At 38.5% G+C, this 21,051-nt stretch overlaps 1 protein-coding gene across 2 annotated transcripts in view; it reads right to left on the bottom strand.

Moving 5' to 3' along the window:
* Positions 1-471: 471 nt before the first annotated feature.
* cunh20orf27 (chromosome unknown C20orf27 homolog) overlaps positions 472-21,051 on the bottom strand; it is a 36,638-nt gene continuing 16,058 nt past the window's right edge. For both annotated transcript variants that reach the window (XM_036596211.1, XM_036596210.1), the window contains 4 exons: positions 14,994-15,148; positions 7,494-7,632; positions 4,970-5,095; positions 472-1,870 (listed from right to left, as the gene is read on the bottom strand). In XM_036596211.1, coding sequence (XP_036452104.1) covers positions 1,770-1,870; positions 4,970-5,095; positions 7,494-7,632; positions 14,994-15,148 — 521 coding nt within the window. In that variant the 3' untranslated portion in view covers positions 472-1,769. The remainder of the gene's footprint in view (positions 1,871-4,969; positions 5,096-7,493; positions 7,633-14,993; positions 15,149-21,051) is intronic.

The following is a 21,051-nucleotide window of genomic DNA, read 5'->3' as shown; positions in this document are numbered from 1 at the left end:
GAGCTGAAAATGGATCCCAGAGGAAGCTTATTTTTTCCAGATTTACCACAATTTTACCATCATCATCATCACCATCATCATCATCACCACGATCGCCTCAAAAGGTCATTTCGGTTAGTGAATAAAGTGGCTGTATGTATCATAGACATCATGACCCCTGGTTCCCATCACTACCACTGTAAAGTATCCACAGTCTCTACAATGAACCATTTCACATCAAACTACTTGGACAATTGAATTATGCAGAATAAGTATGTGGAATGCATCGTGAAAAAAAAAAAATTAAAAAGAAAAACATCAGTATTTTTATTAACCTTAGCTTGAGTTGAGTTCTGTACTTCAGCCCAATGTGCTGATCTTCTTCTATTCTTTTAGATTCAAGTAGATGTCCCCTAGTTGAATGCTTGGATGGTCCAGGGAAATGGACAGAGTGTACTGCACAGAAAATTGTCATTCAAGGACTGAGGCATGTACAGTCAACAGTCTTCTTTATTTGATTTAGAAAAGGCCTGTAGACAACACTCAAGGACAAGCAAACGTATTCACGACAGACCCAGGCAGAAAATTTGTGCCCAGCAAATCAAATCTATTTGTTCGCACAGCCAGTTCATTCCAACAAAATTAACACCCACAAAGGCCTCAGATCACAAACACTGTAGAGTGTCTCACTATGAGGAATCAACTCACATGAGCGATTCACGTTCACAGTCAAGAAGCTCAAGCATTAAAACAGACACACTGCGTTTACATTACTAGGCTTCAGTAAGGCTTCAGACATTCTGCATTAACTGGTGACAGACAGATGCTGGAGTCTGGGGCACAAAGGGGTAGAGAGGAGTGGACGAATGGCTTAGGCACTTAGACATATTCAAATTAACATAAGCCACCAAATCAAGATACAAAAATGAATACGTGAATTATTTAAGAGAGTAAGGACAGCCCTTGAAGTGCACCAGATGAAGTTTAATAGGGAATTTCTATAATCTTCTATCTTTCTACTTATTCAAAATAAAAGGCGTGGAGCGGCTCTGGTGAGCAAAGATAATTGACCTGTGCTTGACACTGGAAGCAGTTTTTCCACTTAAAAATTTTCTTCAGAAGAATTTGCCTCACATAAGTAATCTTACAGGTTAAAACAGAAAGGTTCAACAAAAAAAGAAATACATCCCTGTTCACAGTTTCCATTAGACCAGTTGTGTCTCTACTGCTGATTGAAGTGATGGATGTCTTCAACGCTCCTTTAGCTGCTGAGCCACATTTGTGGTCAACAGTGACCCCTACTGAACTGAAGAGGAATTTGGTAATTCACAGTAAGTCCAGGCGCCCCCTGGTGGGCATGACAAAACATGAAACAAAAAAAAAAAAAGAACAAAAGAAAAACCAGGCAGCATAAACTGAAAGCTTAGTAACAAGCATACAAGCAAATAACAGTACATTTGTTCTTTGCTTGGTTCAGAATAGACAAGTATTCAACCATATTATGGAATTAAAAAGAGGACAAAATTGGATTATTGCCTCGCACACGCACACTGAAAACACACACTTTTAATTCCATTGTCATCAAAAAACAATAACTATTGTCATAACCTTCTGCAGGTTTTCCAAAATATGTGGACAGATGAAGAGAAAGCAGAGTGACACTAAACGGTCCTGACTGGGTTCTAGATTGTTGGGCGGATTCCAGAATATGGACTATTCGAGCCCCACCTCCTACCTCCTATTACAGATATGCTGAACTGATAAATGTCTGAGAGGTTTAGCTCATGCGTTTAGTCGAATCCTTGCCAATCACTTTGCTCCGAGTCATACTCGAGTTCAGCTCCAATGCACCGCACCCCCTCTAATAACATCGGCGTCCCATGGTGTCGGTCTGAGAGAGAGAGAAACAGATTGCAGGTTATTGCTGATTCTGTAGTGATAAAACCATCTTAGGGCTTTGCTTCAGGTGTACGTTTCCTCTGCAGTTCTCAAATATGATCTTAAGCCCATGAGAGGCCTCTCAGAATGTTCAGTCAAACTGGTGTATTACTTAGAAAACAATGGAAACGCCTGAATAAAAGAAAGATAGAATGATGTTTTCTCTGAAGTGATTATTGTACCATTCTGCTTAGTGTCATACATAGAACTCCTATATTAAAAACATTATGACCTGGCGGTAGGAACAGTCTCTTCCAGGCCTGCAAAGACTCCTATATACCCAAAATATGCGATGTTACTCATCTCTTTGCAGAACATGAAAATAATGAAAACCACATGCTGTTGCCCATTCAGACTGTGGTCTGCAGTGTCAGTCCAGCTGGAGACAACAGGGAGGATTCACAGAAGAATCCAAAGTAACTGAGACTGTTTATCATCATCACTGACAAAGTAACCAAAAAAAAGAATGTCTTGTTTTAAAATGTTTAAACATTTATATTACACTTATGAATGTATGTGCACAAGTACTTTCATGTATTTATTTTCCAGTGAAACGGTCAGGAAAAAAGCAGAAAACACACACTTAACAGGAAATTAAGCCTAAAAAACTATATATATATCAGATTTTTCATATCATGTCCACTCTTTGCCTTTATTACAGCTTCCACTCTTTTCAGGAGACTCGCCCTCAGTTTTCCAAAGAAATCTGCAGAGATATTTTTCCACACCTCTAAAGTTGAGTGTTAGAAGTTACATTTTCTGCTTCTCATGATCCAAACAATGCCGCAGCCCTTTCTGGACTAAGTGGTTAATGATGACAAATGAATGAATGAATGATCCAAACAATCCCAAACACATTCAGAGATGTTGAGGTCTGGGCTCTGGGGTGGTCAGTCAATTGTTCTGAGAACACCAGCAGCTTCTTTAATGGACCTACAAATGTCCTTTTTTTGTCTATTTCCTTTTCTTAGTAACAGCTTCTTTACAGCTACACGTCATAGTGTTGAGTCTTCTTCTCACAGTGGAAGGATGAACAGAAACACCTGAGGATTTTTTCAGATCTAAAACAAGAGCAAGCTTGATTTTCTCCTCTCTTTCAAAGATGAAAGCTTTAAGTGCTGTTTATCTGATGGTGACAGTTTTGGTGGTCTACCAGGTTTTGCACAGCTGTCTGGAGTCTCATTTTCTCTGTATCTTTTAATCATTACCAATTTTGAAAACTCTTGTTTTTTTAACTAGTTTTCCTTTAACTTAACCTTCCTAATGCAATCTAATATCTTCAGAAATATCTCATGAAAAATAAATAACTATTACTTAATGGCTGTTTTAACCAGAAATTAAATTAATGTCTTGTTTATATGCTTCTCAACAATCATCCATCCTTAAGGTGGATTTCAGAAAATATGACCTGTCATATTCAACCAAAATGACTCAAAATTAGAATACACTTGAAATAAAATCATGATACACTAATGTTCATAAAAGTGTCATAAAACATTTTCTCTGCTCCTGTAAAAAAATACCATTTTTGGAGGTTTTACTACAACAGCAACAATGTTGGATGAAGACAGATCAGGCTGCACTTCAAGTATCAGCAGTGGGGCATCTGTATTAACAGCAGTGCATCAGCACAGACAACTCTCAACAACACTCAAGAAGCACAGGGGAAGTCTGCAGTCCAAAGCCATGTGATTAAACTTAAACGGTACAAAGTTTCTGATGATTTTTATCCATATAGAAGAAAGATGCATAAGCAGCATCTATTTCATGTATTCACATTTTGTAATTCAGTTTATTTAAATATCTATCACATGCTCTCAATAGCAGTTCTACATGATTCTTTTTAGTTAGATTTCACTATTCAAATTCAAAATCGGATGTATTTTCTCTTTAATGACACTGTCCATCTTGCTAAACCTTTTTTAAGCAGAGATGAGTAGTAACTAGTTACATTTACTCAGTCACATGTACTAAAATGTAAGTAGCATTTCAAGGTAAATGTTCTTGGATTTGTACTTTACTGAGCATTTTAAAATGATAACTGAGGCTTAAGCTTTATTATTTATTTTGTACCAATAGTGCATTAAGAAAGACTAGTGTCTAACAATCTTTGGTTCCTATTCATATAAATGTTCAATAAGTTCAGTTCTGTAAGTTACTCAGTATTTAAGTAGTTTTTTGACCTGGCATTTCTGTAATTCTACTCAAGTTGCTTTTGGAAATATATTTTTACTGTTACTGGTGTCATTTTACAAATAGTAACAGTACAAAACAGTAAGTAAGTAAGTGAGTGAGTAAATAAATAAACAAAAGGTCAAATTAACATTTTAACTGGAGTAAGAGTAAGAGCTACTCTACATACACTGTTTTTAGTTCTGCTGATGACTGATTTTTATCCATTGCCTTGTTAAAATGTTATCTGTTCTTTCAATGCACCATGAACTGTTATTATTATTATTATTATTATTATTATTATTATTATTATTATTATCATCATCATCATTATTTTTTATTATTATTACTATTCATTCCAGATTTTCCACATGTAATTGAAAAGCTGGCCAACAGGGGGGAGCAAAAAACAACTATATAAATTCTGACAGTTGACATCTTCATCCGAACTCCTTGCGCATTTTCCATATTTCTGCTGGAGATCACAGAAACAAAAGCTGCAATAAGTATAGAACACTCTGAAGTAACTTCATAGTACAGCTAGAATTATCCTGTCCCTGAAGATGAGGAAAACAAAATCAGGATAGTAAATAAATTTGCCCAAAGTTGCACTAAAAATTAGGTACTTTTTTTTGAGGTTGCATTAAACTGAGCGTTCACATCCAGATTTGGCACCTTGTGCTGTGTCACCTTTTTGTCCATCTGTGTCAAAGTTGTCACTGACTCTTCAAACTGACCTCAAGTTGCTGTTGTACTTATACTTCTGAGCTCCCAGAGAGACAGGAACTCAAATATGTTATCTGGGGACACATTCTTGGTAATTAACAGACAAAAGTTACCTTCTGAGAGGCTGGCTGTGCTACAGAAACCTCAAACTTACCCATAACACGGGCATGAACTTTGACCTTCAGGCACACATCCTCTTTGCTCTCGCTGACTATCAGCATCTCTTCACAGAGCACCCCCTCCTGGTGAGCCATGTACTCGCATGTCACCTTTAGCCCCCCTACAGAGAGAGGTGGGAGAGAGTTAATGCAACATGAGGACGACATGAGGGAGAAAATATGGCTGTGAGAGGTACAGTATGTGACATTTGAGAGTACAAAGAGGAATTAGTGGGAATACAAAGAGGGCTGGGTGGGATAAAGGACAGGGAGGGTAGGTATATATCCCATGTGGAAAAATCTAAACCTCTGTATTCAATTGTCCTCAAAATTTCACAATACGTTTGTCTCTCCTCCAGTATACCTCCAGCCCCCAGTATACTGCACTGCATCATGTTAGTCTATATTATATTACATTCCATTCTTTTCCCTCCCACAGCAAAAGGCCATGTGTACCAAACCCCAGAGTAAGATCAGTTTTTTCACATTTTCAGCTGGACATTAGTATTAGAAATGGGAATTTAGGAACTACTGGCCAAGATAAAAACAACCTCCTTTGGTTATACTTTGGAACGACATGCATTCGAGTTTGTCCAGATGGTCTTCACAATGAAAAGCTCCTTGTCTGATATTTCATAACAACACATCCTACGATTTGTTCAGATGTTTTTCACACTGTGAGAGATGAACCTCAGGGCAGTTGGTGTCACCGAGCAGTCAGACATCACCCTGCATGGAAAAAAACCTCCCACAGGGTTAAACTCATGAATTCAGCTGGCTGCTGCTCCCTTGCAACCATTATAAACAATAAATTCACACGCACGCAGAGCCCCACGCGCACAGCCATACGAAGCGGTGTAATGGAAAATGCCTGAAGCCTGCCAGCTCCCTTGCTAATGTTCCCTAAAACTCGTTCTGAGCCTCAGCCACAGTAAACAGTAGCCTCGCAAATGCACCATAAATGGTTTATTGAATTTAATGGCCCGCAATGAAGAGCATTTGTGCATCTACTTGCTATTGTTTTGTTGCTCATTTGAAACGCTTGGCTTGAATTAACTGAAGGTCAGCCAGCCGAGAGAGCTGTTGATAGATCCTGAAGTGAGCACTGCTCTGCCCGTTACTTGATGACAAATTCTTCCATGCTCAACAGGTGAGCATATGAGTGCTGTACAGGCCCACTATTGTATAAGCCATTCATTAGCACATTCTGTGATAAGTTCTAGTGCGTTCCTCATTACATTTCTGACCTTAAATGTGGGTGGATGTAAATAAACTTAAGTTGTATTCAGAGTGGTTTAATGTGAAACGCTCCAATCCAGAGAAACTTAATAAATCAGAATTATTCACAGTGGTGGTGATGGGAACCAGACATTTGAAGCAACTCTGAAAAGCTACCTCACAGAAAGCTATTACATGAAATGGTTACAAATACACTGGCCAATACCTGAACCACTGTTCTACAATATTCTACAACATTCATGGCAGAGAGGTACATGCACAGTGTCCTAAGTCAAACCAGTCTCAAAAGAAAACATATTTCAGATTTACCACTATTTTACAAATTTGAGACAAGTGTAGGTTCATTAGTCCTTTTGGATAGTAGATGTCTCTGCGTTGTCATCCTCATACCCTGGTTCCTATCACCACCTCAGAAGTCTGAGTTGGTAACTCTCTACAACATACTATTTCATATTAAACCACTCTGAATCACTTTGTTTACATCTCAACAATTGAATTATGCAGAATTTTGGAAAAAATCTGTGTGTCACTGTGAATCAGTAATCATAATGCATTTTCCTTGTGCATCATGATATGTTTCCAAGTGAAACAAAGACATTATTGGTTAATATCATTTTTCAGATTTAATCATTATTTTGATGTAAAATTACAGGAAAAACAACAATTTTGCATTTTTTTATGATACAGCAGATGATAAATCATGCTTAACATGACCAGGGCCATGAACTCACAATGTAAAAAAAAATAAATAAAAAAAAAGGATAGGATAGGACTGGATAGCAATATCTAAATGAGCCATTCCTTGATACAAAGATGAGTCAGTCAGATTGTGCCTGAGTGTACATCAAGAAAAAGATGACACGTATAAAAAGATGTTAAAGAGTGCTGATCTAAAGCTGATTTTTACAATTAAAGGGACGTTGTCAAAGATCAGCAGTCTTGCTTTGAGGTGTTCTCTCAGTCTAACTGAGGTGAAGGTCAAGTACTGAGATGCAACGAACATCCTATCATTTATTCAAGGGCTAAACTGAAATTAAAGCTCATAACATAACAGAATGCCCTGTGTTTCTCTAACCCAAACCACAAAGGCCTGCGTCGTTAGGGACAAAATTCACACTGACAATTTCACACAATTCTGCTCAGTTACAGTTATAACACATCACTGAAATTGAATTATATGCATTAGAAAAGGAACTAAATGAAAAGGGTTATGTATCCAGAAGAATGGAAGCCCTTGGGCTTGGATCACCGTGACAAAACAAGAGGAAGGCAGGGACGTACCGTCAGGGGCCGCTGTAATATCTTTTATCTGGAGGTAAGGGTTGGGCACTGGAGCTGGACACACATCCTTCCCGAGCGCTGGAACCTCCGGCAGTGTAAAGATGATCTCATACCTGTGCTGAGTTTTTAGGAAGCCCACCTGCAGAGAGCACAACAGGAACTGTTTCTGAAAAAAATAGTGGGCCTTTTGATATTTATCACAGAAAAAGGTTCTATTCTGCGAAGTACCGTAATGACAAGAATATCACTGGGCTGCACAATATGTCATTTGCTAATTGTTATCATGATATTAGCTTTCAAAGTGCTAATATCACAGATATGTCTGCAACGTACAAATACATCTGAACTAGAGTGATTCCAACCCTGTTTTCAGAGATCTTCCTTCCTGTGGAGTCCAGGCACAATCTGCCACACCGGCTCCAGCTAATAAGCTTCTTCATAAGTTGGTGTTAGGTAAGATGGGGCAGTACGGTATGGCGTTTTCCACCTATCAGTACAACATTCCTAAACCAGAAACATACAAACCTTCGTCGAGCACCAGCTCACAAAACAGAACCCTGAAATTAGGTGGGGTTCTCTAGAGGCTGATGTTCACATGATGCCAATGACACTTACCAATAAACACAAAAAACAGTAGCAACAATGGGGACATTTCTGATTGACCTTACTGTGCATTTAGTTTTATGAGAGAGTCACAGACAGCAATTTTGGCTAGTTTGCTAGTATTTTTAGAAATGGCTGCCATCTGACTTGACTGACAGCGCATGGTGATTTGGTGATGACTATGTTTGACCAATCAATGGTCTGCACTCGGGATTAGAATGGGCCGGAACCCGGCTGGGACGCAACAGGCTTCTGGCTCAGATTTTGAAAAAAATATCAGTGACTACTCTCACATTTTTCTAAAGTGTGTGCATGAAACAAAGTGTCTGATGAATGCACCTCAAGTTCAGCCTACTGCCTGTTCAGCCAATGTAAAGTCACACTGTAGCAGGGTCTGCCCACTCAGTCTCCATGGTAACACAAGGCAATGCACACAGTGTGTTTAGAATGTGAAAGTTGCCAAAACACTAATCTGCAGTGTCGTTTCACTTTCTAATTTCCTTGAACCTTGGCAGCATTCACTTGGATAACAAGTCTACTCGATATTTTGGGCTATTCATGTTTTTTAATAGAACATTTCCATCATTCTCCCCGTCACCACTATTTTTAACTCTACCAATACATCTTGCATTGGTGCACTTATTACCCCAACAGGAATAATAATAAATACAGCACAGGTACTCTGGCAGGGGGACCGACTAGGATTTTGGGCACCATGAAAAGATATCATATTGGGCCCAACACAGTGTGTGGCCACTAACTAAAGTAGTCACCAACTTTATTATCTTAGGAGTGTGGGGATGGGGAGGCAGGGCTGGTTCATTGGTAAGGGTGTGGGGATGGGGAGGCAGGGCTGGTTCATTGGTAAGGGTGTGGGGATGGGGAGGCAGGGCTGGTTCATTGGTAAGGGTGTGGGTATGGGGATGCAAGGCTGGTTCATTGGCAGGGGTGTGGGGATGGGAAGACAGGGCTGGTTCATTGGTAAGGGCGTGGGAATGGGAAGGCAGGGCTGGTTCATTGGTAAGGGTATGGGGAGGGGGAGACAGAGTTGCTGAGCCTGAAGCCACATCTGTTGGGCCTGGCACCAGGCAGAGGCAGGGATAAATGATGTAGTATAAATTGCTTGCTAAAAGTTGCATGCATTGATTAAATGTCAGCTAAAAAGGAGCACAATGTAAACACTCAGAAATGTTTGTGAAGACATTAAGTAAATTATGTCAGGGGAGAGAAAAGTAGCTTATTTCAGTATGGACAGTATGGGGGTGTGCATATAGAGGCTGTCTGGATTTTACTTATTGGAAAAAACAAGAAAAGAAAAAGAAACCTTTAGAAACCATTTTGCATTTAATGACCGCAACACATTGAAAAAAAGTTGGGACAGGGGCCTGTTTAGCACTGTGTTTCATCACATCTTCTTTTAACAGCACTCTGTAAGCGTTTGCGAACTGAGAAGACTGACTGCTGTAGTTTTGAAAGTTAAATGTTTTCCTATTCTTGCTTGATGTAGGATTTCAGCTGCTCAGCAGTTCAGGGTCTCCTTTGTCGTATTTTTCATTCATAATGCGCCAAATGTTTTCATTGGGTGATAGGTCTGGACTACAGACAGGCCAGTTTTAGACACTTTTACTACAGAGTAGTAAAAACCTGTATATCTCGGTCAACATTAATGGTGCCTTCACAGATGTGACAGAGGTCCTAAAAAGTACTATAACATTAGGTTATTAATCATTTAAACTCTTTATTTAATTGAAAATAGCACAACAACAACAACAAACTAAATGTAGAAATGGAGAACTTTCGTGTTTTAAAAAATACATGCCTATTTTGAATTTTATGCACTGCATTAAAAACAGACATGATTCTGTAGTGGAAATCAGTGCATGGGCTCAGGAACACTTCAGAAAACCACTCTCTGTGAAAACAGTTTGTTGCTGCATCCACAAATACGTGACCATGGTTCTGTAACAGTACAGGACCATGGTACCAAGGAAAAACACCATAAGATGCAGAACTGGAACTCAACTCGGCAGGAAAATAGATCTCCAGGAGGAGGGTTGGTGACCACTGCTGTGACATTGAAAGTTCCATAGTGTGCTAAGAGCATCCTGTCCAATTCCGGAAATGTTTGCATGTCTGGATGACTCTCTTGTTTTGTTCAAAATCACACAAGCCAATCTTTAACCATGGCACATGGTTATCAGGGTTCACGAATGCCTTTTTTTGTATATTACAAGGCATGTTACTCCACAGTAATGATGTAATGTAGAATTTAATCACAACACTAGTATTTTGTCCATGCAGCCCAAGAATCTATAGGGGTAAAAAGAGAAAGAGGGTGGGGTTTGTGAGTCATGACTCATTTGGATATTGAGCACAAACAAATTCCAGAGCGATTCCAAAGTCTCTACAGCAACAGGCGGGTGCAGTCGGCACAAGTTTTGGGCATTATGTCAAGCAGCTGATCAGAGTAAATGGGAGTATGCTTGTGTGTCACCCATGAGGCAGCCACAATCAAAGAAACAACAGAATACCAGTGTGTATGTGAGTGTAATATCAAGTGGGATGTTTCCATGAGAGGACACAGTCTAGTCTGTGTGATATTGGAATGAAACCCAAATTCTAATGCTCAAAAGATGTTTACTCTCTCTGAACAAAACACACTTCAGACTGTGTGTGGAGTTCATCTCAGCCTTTGACTGACATCTACTCTCACTCCCCAGTGTCCAAAAAACTACAAAGCACTCATTCAGTAACACATTAAAAAACTGGCGAGTGTGCCGTGTTGTTGCCAAACACCATATAAGAAAGAACATCACGGAAAGAAAAAGACAGAGACCATGCACAAATCTGACACTGTTAGAGGCAAATACTGTTTACATTTTACACCTAGGTAAATTCAATTCCTAGGTAACACTATTTACATAAGCAAATGCGTTACTTACCTGGATAAATAAAACTTTAGGTATTTTGGCAGCATTCATAAAGCTAGTACCTACATAAGCCTTTCATGGCAACTGACACACAATTATGTAAACACTTATACAGGCCTATTTCGACAAGCATCAGTTATCATAAAGGCTGTGTTTGTCAACTTTAATGTGGTTTTTTGTAAAACTAAGTTTTAAAATTAGCTGCTCTTAATTAAAGCACATCATCTAACGTGCATATATAAAGTAGACTCTCACATTCAAACTACTTTCAAACACTTTATTCATTCGTATAAGTTCGGTCTTGTCTCCCTTTCTGGGCTCAGAAATTGTTCTCGAGAGTAGCCAAGGTCAATCCCTCTGTGTGAGAGCAACCTTTGTCTTCAGAGGTTAAAATGCAAAGTTGGACTACAATACTGCCAATATAATTGCCTAATTTTAGGCTACATATTATTTAATATTATACTCTACAGAATACATTATAAAATGTAATATTTAATATAGATCATGTATAATGAGTGGTAATGAGTACGATGAACTACACATTAACTTCATTTTTTCCTTTTTTGCTTCTTATTTTTAAATGCTAAAAAATCTTAATCTGGTTTCGGTCTCGGACTCGATGCGTCAGGGTCTCTTTCTTGACTCAGACTCTCCTCTAGTCTTTATTAAAACACTTGCACCAGATTTTTGATACAGCATCCAGCGCTACTCTTAACCACAGCATGGACACCTGGATGTCAGATTGTGCAGGCCTGAGGTAGCAGAGTGAGTTAATAAGAGGCATTGAATAAACAGACACGGGTCTGCAGAGATAATGGGTTTAGACTCTGAAAAGGATCTGGCAACCTTGCTCCTGGCCTTCAGAGCAAATGGAGGAGCTTAGAGGAGATAAGAGGGGTTTTGCTCTGGCAGTGAGCTAGCCTCTGGTCTCAAAAAGGTAGTGGTGTGTATGTGTGTGCTCCTCCCTGGATCAGAGCTGCATACCAGCCTGTCCCAATGGGCTTAATTTAACCAATCCATTATAATAATTCACAAAACAGCATAATGATCATCAACTCCTCTCCTAATTTACATTAATCTGAAAGGGGAAAAGGTGCATTTATAAGATGATCTTCATTATAATGGGAGTTTCAATTATTGGCCTTAAACTTGCACTGCAGTAAACTGGCATTAGCCATTTTCAGCACTGTATATTTGTCAACTGATTTTTTAAAAACACACAGAAATTCACCATATTATGTGGCAGTGATGCTACCAGCTGCATTCAAAACCTACATATAGCGACTACTATATCAAAAAATATGCTACATTCCTTGACATATGTGTAATCAATTGCATTACATGTGATGCTGGAAGTGATCTCCGTTTTCTGCCAGAGACATGAAGGGGTACAGGGGTCTGCACCCGGAAGTTGCAAACGGAGGTTAAACGTCGCGACGGCTGTTCAGCGCATACCTCATCGCTCCGAAGCAGGGGCATCCCAGCTTGTTCAAAGCTCCATATACTGAGGAGCACATTGCACGTTGTTTCGTTCAGACTGCTTCCTCCTAGCGAGAGTTATTACAGAATATTCGGGGGAATATTCTTTCAAGTGAATCTCCCTGTATTTTAAAGGCTTATTAGGAACCACTTAAACAGTGCAATTGCCACTCCAGGCATTGTCTCACAAAGCCGCATGGAATCTCATTATGAGAACACACGTCTCAGGACTACTTGTTAAACTTTTGATGCTACAATACGCCACTAAGGGTGTGCTCCATTTAAAACCTGCCCCCTTTTGTAAGACTCTTAATACTGGAGCAGTAATAGCTGGCCCGCTGATTGCAGCTATTCCTGATTGAAATGAACAGCTCGACCAAAACATGCTAACATGAGCAACAATCAGTGGAATCTAGTAACCAACAATTAGTTTCATGTCACTTGCATAATGCTAATTGGAGGAGTTCAATGAGCCGAGTATGAAAATAATGTAAACCATATGCCACTGCCCTCCGACATGCCAACTTTCAGCCCAACAACAAGGCAGACTCTTGAGCAGCTGCCAACAGAGTGCTTCCTACCATCAACACTACAGTGAATAATGGAATTTCTCTTGGCATTGATTCCAGCCCTAAAAAGTCCACAGCATTCCTGACACCATTCCTCAAGTCATTCCAGCATTTTGGATGATGTTGATGGTATTTAGAAACATGACTTTAGTGGATGCTTTGGATTCTTCTGCTAGTCTCCCATGTTTTCTTCAGTTGGGTTGAGATCAAGGCACATATTTATCAGATTAATGATGCTTATTTTTCGTATAATGTTGAATGGAATTATATGAACTAATAAGATATAGACTTAGATCAGCACTTCCAATCAAAGATGAATAATAAAAACATGCTCTTGCCTCTGATCAAGCAGTGGCTTACAGTTCACACTGTTTTCATGCTCACTCACAATTACAATGGTGGTTCTCTGAAGAGGCCACTGCCATCCTAACGGAGACCTCTCCCCTCACTTTACACATGCTTTACATTAGAGGGCTCCAGTTCATTTCCTGGAGATCTAGCTTCCTACAGAGTTCACTTTCAAGCCTGCACAGCATCTCCATGTTTTTCCAGAGGGCCTCTACCAGCAACTCAATTATAAGTTGGAAATATTTCCAGGAGGAGGGTCGGGGACCACAGGTTTGAAATATACACAAAATATACGTGAAGTAAGCAGGATGGTATCATGCTAGGGTTCCCAATCCCAGACACATTTTTGTGTTTTCCCTACTCCAACGCTGACCCATGAGGACACACAAGAAGCTTGTCAATTGGTTCATGGGTTGAATCAGGTGTGCTAGATGAGGGAAAATGGAGTGCCATAACTGGTACTGGAAATCTTTGTTATAAAAGGACCTTAAACCCCAGAATCAGGACCTGTCTTCATTATAATTGAACACATAGACAAGATATATATGGACCATTCAACCACTTAAACTGTAGTCCCACAATACAATAAACACCATCAGGTATTTAGAACTTACATATTTCCAAGGATTATGTTATGATCTATTCAAACCCAAGGCATTAACAGAGATAGTAATAAGCTAAATATATACAAAATTAACATTTATAGTATACTTTCTATTGTGGAGTGTGTGTTCTAAACCCTAACCACTAAATCTAAATTTGTGAAAATATATTTTTTTAAAGATCTCTTTGATTTCTTTGTTGAAATATTTAGATTCATCATGATTTTATGTTTTAAATACAAAAACATTATTCAAGAAATGCCGTCCTACGATTTCATGTCACTATCGAGACACAAACGTGTTTTAGTCCATAGGTGGAGCCTTATTTTAACCACACCCCTGCATTTTAGAGCAGGGAGTGAGACTGCATCCCTGTCCCTCATGGCCACATGGTGAGCAGTTAGATCCCATTGTTATGAAGTAAATCCCAAAGTCTGAAAATCAGTGTTTAACATTAGGAATATATACCACCAAAACACATTTTCTGCAGTTATGTAAACTTCATGTTTTGATAAAAAAAAATATTATGATTTCATGTGTTTTAACCATTCAAGGCTGTGTTTGCTAGTCATGTACTGGCTAGCATTTTTGAGTTATGCTCAAAACTAGCTAAAATTATCATTACCAAAAAACATTTGGAAAAGTTTTAGTAGTATTACGATTGTTTCATTAATGACAAAATGAAACGTTTGATCATTCGTTTTCATAAAATGAACATGATCAATGAATAGTTTCACTCAAAGCAAAAGAATTTTAGTCTGAAGTCCAAATCAGTTAAAAGTCTGAAATGTGTCTACAGCTTTGACAGTTCTATGGAATGATCCACTTAACACACACATAATACCCCTTTTTATTGACTACAAAGGTCTAAATATAAGTCACAGTTTGCATTTGCCTACAGAAAATGATCTCTTAACAATCAGAGAAATCATCTAGTGGAGCTTTCAGCATGAAGTGACCCAAACTCACCTTAACTAGGAAGTTCCCATCTGACTCAGGAATCACCATGACAACAGAGTCGTGCAGTTTCTCGTCGAAGTGCACATGAGAGTGAGCGGTGGCAGCAGCGGCGGCGGCGGCAGTGTTCTCCTCAGCAAAGCGAACGCCCCCCGCTTTAGAGGAAGCTGCAGATTCATTAAGACAAAGAGAATTATTAACACACGCACAGAATCCCACCTGCAGGAGAGACCAGAGCCTTTCTTCACTCTCCCTATACAAACTGATGAGAGTGTAAGGATTCTAAAACACTAAAGAAAAACCAGAAAAAATGTTGTCGTCTTACGTAAAAATCATAAAACATGAAAAATTTTGAACTTTTTTTTTGTTAATTGTTTCTGTCAGAATCTGTGTACATTTTGTACATACAGTTGTATGAAAAGTTTGGGCGTCCCAGGTCAGATTATGTGTCTGGGTGATTTAAGTGAACTTAACACATTCTCTACAGAGAAGGCGCCTGTACATTATTTTATTTCATTCATTTTATTTGCAGAAGTCAACATATCGGGAAAAAACAAAACATAAAAAGTTCTGGCTCATTTTATATTGCATGTTTTATTTTCTTCCAATATGCTCAACTCAGCAAATTAACAGAAATTGTAGAAAATGCCATAAAGTGTGTTCTCTGTAGAGCACGTTAACATTTCACTTAGAACATCAACAAAACATGTAATTAGACCAGAGGTGTTCAAACTTTTGCATACTAATGTATATTTAAAGAGGCTTTTGTGACATGTTGATGTTGACATTTCAGCTTTTGTGGGGGGTGAAATTGAAGCCACGCTATTATAGGTTCTATATGAGGCAGTTTTGTTTAAGCTTTTGTATTGGTTATAGCTCAGCTGCTCTGTTTTTAAAATCATACACAGCCTTTTTTCTCACTTTCTTTTTTTTCCTCACATAGTATGTCTCCAAACGTTCTTAAAAATAGGCTGTGTGTAGGCAGTGCTCTCATTATAAAAACTCCAAAGCACTTTCTAAAAAGCTGAATGGAATGTTCACCAAGTCAGTGAGGAGCCTTTTATAGGATAATTACTCAAATCTAACCTGACACTCTGAAAAGATCTGGCTGCAAACCCCCAGAGGAAAAAAAAAAAAAGAGCGAAGTCCATTATGAAATATTCTTGTCATCTCTTTAGAATTTTTCTAAAGATGTGCAACAGTCCAGAGAATGAAAGGGTTTAAGGAGGGATTATCTCAGCACTTACCAATTTCATCAGTCTCCAGTAATAAACAGACAGAGCTTTACTGTAATCATACTGTAAATGTGGATGTTAAGACAGGATGAGTCCTGAGACCAACACAAGTTTTGTTGCATTTATGTTTATTTGTATTATTTCTAACATTATATAGTGTCTTCATCTGCAAATCAACACTTGCTGCCAAGATACATTTTTTACAATGGTTGTAAAATATATTCTTGGTTGCCTAAGACTTTTGTACAGCACTATATATGCACACACATACAACCATATAGTATATTAAAATTTGTTTGGGCTATTCTAAAGGGTACAATTACAAAACATGAAAAATGATTACAGTATCACACTGGTAAAATTCAGAGAGTAGAAAAGATTCTGTTGTAACAATACAGTCATTTTTTCTTATTTTTTAAGCCCCCTGCCCTATTCCCACCAATGCACAATTTAGTCATCTGCAGTTCCCAGTCCTTGTACGTCTGTCTTCCTATCTCATGACTATACCACCAGTTTACTTTAGATTCATTTCTGCTCAATATTTACATTTGACTTCTAATGCTGGCCTTTTCCCATCCAGAGAGCTATTTCTAGTTCCAGTCCATCAGTGTTTGCTTTTTCATCTTATAATGGTCATGAGTTTGTGAGCACATCATCAGAATGTACCAACCTCAAAGCATCACTGCAGCTAGACAGAAAACTAAACATGAGGCAGTGATGCCCTTTTTTGAGCACCACAACGTGTCTTACAATGACTCATTAGGTATGAGAATAGCTGGAACTGTGCTCTGCCCTGCAATCAATAATAGCTCTGAGGAAGCTGGGAGATTACTCAGGAATTTTTACTTAAAGAGGATTTTTTTTAAATTCTAAACTACAAGAAAACAATGCCTCAGGCACCAGACAGCGCATTCATAACCATTAAATACATTTCTGTAAAGGAACTTTTAGAGGCATTAAAAACACTGGGGACGTTTGGTTCCCATCACCATCACTGTAAACAATTCTGACTCAGTGAGGGTTCCCACAATGTACATTTTATATCAAATCACTCTGAATGACTTTGTTTACATTTTAACAATTGCATTATGGAGAAAATGTTAAAAAAAAATTAAAAATTGGAGGAATTCTCCTTAAATATCAATTACACAAAAATTCAAACTACAACTTTAAAAAGAAAGAAAAGAATCAGAGGAAAACGCAAACTGTGGACACACCTCGCTCCTTTAAATAAGCCACCTAATCAATGGCCTCACTTGATGATAATGCAGTTGTAGGGTTGGCCTAAATAATTGATTACTCAAGTATTAATTCATTACATTAGTATTGCTGTTGGAGCAGTCTTTCCTCATGTCCAATGAAATTAAGAGAGTAAAAATGCGGAAAAAAGTACAACAATAAGAAAAACGTTCCATGCAAAATTTGCAATAAGAGGCTGGTAGATTATTGAAGTATGAGAAGTTTAAATAATTTCAAATATGTCTGAGCACCACTGATCTCAGGCCTTTAAAGGTATTCTCTTTAAATGCCTCACACCACAGCAGATTTCAAGTCATTTGCACCATCATCGGTATATGTTATGTTAATACACTGCTGCAGCCTATTACATCTTTACAACAGTAACAAACAGACTTACAATTCTGGTAAGTTATGAAATGTGAATATTATTGTTTTAAAGGTGGAGAACGAATATACAGGTACTTGTCAGGAAATACCAACAAGTATTTAAAGCTTGTAAAATGCTGTTCAGGTCAGCCCTAAATTGCATCACAAAATGTCTGGGAGTAAAATTAGACACCAGTTCTAATTAGGGCTACTTTTCTAATCTTGTGGAGTCAAATAAAGACAGAGTGATCATCCGCAGATAGAAAACGCCTTAAGTAGGTAACACAGAGGATCCTTCATTCCTTCTCTCAGTACAGAAAAGAAACAGGTAAGTCATCCTGGTGTTATTGTTGAAGAGGTGACTTTAAGAAGCTCTTGGTAGGTTGACAACACAAACAAGGGTGTGCAACAAGGGCACACTACTATACTACATACTGCACACTGCACTAGTATATACTGTACACTGCATGCTACTCTTTATAGTAGTATACAGTATAGTATCCAGTATATGACGAGATCCGTGTGCCATACTACAGGCAAGGGGTGCAATTAGACTGCCAACATCGAGGATTGAGCCAATCAGACCATCTCCAAACCTGCCCTATTTGCCTCAGCCCTCCAATCACAGCTTAGCAACCGCTGAGAGCCACTTTTAAGCTCTTTTTCAGGTCAGGTCTTTAGCAACACGTGTGGATAAATTTTGGTCAAGAGACGTGCCTGCTGAGTTTTGAAAGACACCGTGACAAATGGATTTTGTTTTCTACTCATCTGCAAAGCCTCAAATAAACTTTAAAAATGTCAGCTTTGGGTTTGTCTCCAGTAAACCTGTGTGGTTTCCAAACATACCTGTTTTCCTCCATCTGCAAGTCATTTAATTAATATTACATTCATAGTTGGTAATATGAGCTAGTTTGACCACAATAAGCAGTGTGATTCCACACGGGAACCTGAAAATCCGATGCTGAGCGGACTGTCTGGATGAGACCAACTTTGTTCAGATACTGTTTTTGCCACGTAATCTGTGCTGTACATTAAATGTATTAAATAGACAAACCCACCTTAACATCAGCAGAGAAAGCAGCAGTAGGACAAATCGATTAATTTCATTTATGTATCCATAAAGGACTGAAACCAGGGCTATTTAACTGTTCGAAGCAAACCAGGCGGTTATGTCAGTGGTTATGTCCTCCTTAAATAGCTGCGTGGCATTTTGGGATGCAGTATATCATGGACATTGTTCTGGCCGTGTATGGAAATATTTTGCATACTCAGGAAATTCATTTTGGTCACAAACTACATATTACTTACTCTTTTTGGGCACAATAAGTATGCAAGCAGTACATAGAAGGCTACTTTGAACACAGGCAAGATGTGATGTACAAGCACCCCAAAATATCCCTAACTACACAGCCCTTTCCGTGGTATTCTGTTGATATTGTCTCAATGTTAAAAATAAGAATGATTTACAAATAATAAAACATTGTAGCCAGTCTATTGTTTCACCTGCTTCCACAGTCTACATACTTTTCCATTCCCATATAAAAGGTACTGTTACTTAAGTAATATGACTTTAATTGTAAGTTCATTCTAGTTGTTTTTTACTAGGCTGACTTCTTTGATTTTTCATTTAAAGCTTGTTCACTACAGGGCTACACAGCCCATATTAGAACAATTAAAGCCCAAAAGGCTTCCTTTGGAAAATGTTTGGAAGTTTGCTTATCCATCCTATTATTCTTTATTACACAACTTTTGTTAAATGTGTGAATATTTAAGTAGATCACAGCTCTTACTAGAGCGATTATCTAACAATCCTTACTTTAGAGCTGGTCAAAGCTGTTGAATTAGGAGCCATATTAGGGGCTACTTTCCCCTCATTTGATAATACATTTAATAATAAATTAACATTTTACTTTTTGAAAACATCTAATAAAGCCTACATGGGAACTGAACTCGCTTTGTTAGAGCTACTAATACTTCGCTTTACCAGATGCGTCACAGGACTCCTCACAACGAAAACTACATTGGCTCAGTGAGAAAGCCACTACTTGCATAAATACAACACATATATATGCAGACATCTTGTAACTGATTTCAGTCCAAAGATAAAGTCACACCCGAGCCGTTTTAGATCAACCTATGGTCCTGTCCTCTTCTAGAGAGACTGGACTGTGTCTTTTCATCCACAGGCTGGACCATCACTTTACAACTTCAAAATAAACATTTTTTTATGAAAGTACAGAAAATGATGTGATAAAACTGCGAATCGCAAGACTGCACTGTAATATTTGAAGTAAAAGCTGCTCAATAATACAGAGCACGGAGTATTGTTTATTTATTTCTTTATTTTATGATGATCAGTATCATAATACATGTTTATCTAAGGCTTTTTGTTTTCATGTTGTCTTTCTCTTGCTCCGTTGTTTCTACCTCTATTCTACAATATATTTTACACAATTTATTTTACGGCACACTTTAGATTTGCATCTCACACGTTCTTGCTATCCAATGCATGAGAAGCCAATCAGGAAGTGACACGTTTGACCTTGTCTGGTGCCCACTGAAAACAGCGGGATGACTGGGTTCAGCTTAAATATAATGCCTTGGAGCCATCATTCAAACTACTCAGCTCTCTGTCGCTCGTCGCTAATGCTTGTTCAAACTGAGGTTTTGGGGAACAACCCACAATCATCAGGGCATTTAGGTCGTACAGTAAATGCTGAGAATTTTACTTACATGGTAAGCCACACCCTGGGAACCCTGCAACAGTGACCATGAAATTTAATCTACCACAGCTTATTAATGTCTATTGTTTTAAAAGCAAAGGGAATAAATATTTAGCAGGCTGTTTAACACTGAATTAGTCCTCAGTACGTCTTCTTCCATCAGTTCTCTATCCCAGCCGGCCAGTTATCACCCTGTTAGTCATCGCCGATATCCAATTACATCACTCATTCACCCAGGCCTATCCTCAATGGTACTTTTCAGATGTGCAAGGGGTCATTTAGATTGTCTCAAGAGGAGTTTATATACCACGCCTACAGAATTCCACCAACCACACATGACAAACCCAGAGTGCAACTGGAATTCCAGATTATTCTAAACTGAAGTGCTACAGTTTCTAGTTTTTATTTCAGAGTGTCCCAGAACTCTTTTATAACTTCTTTGGAGCACAGGCTTGACAGTGATCTCGCTATCACTGTGTTCACAGCTGTGCAGTAATCCAGTTAGGC

The sequence above is a fragment of the Colossoma macropomum genome, unplaced genomic scaffold (genome assembly GCF_904425465.1).
Source record: "Colossoma macropomum unplaced genomic scaffold, Colossoma_macropomum, whole genome shotgun sequence".
In the NCBI taxonomy this organism is placed as follows: domain Eukaryota; kingdom Metazoa; phylum Chordata; class Actinopteri; order Characiformes; family Serrasalmidae; genus Colossoma; species Colossoma macropomum.
Note: the sequence above shows the minus strand (reverse complement) of the source record. Positions and strands in the feature narration are given on the sequence as shown.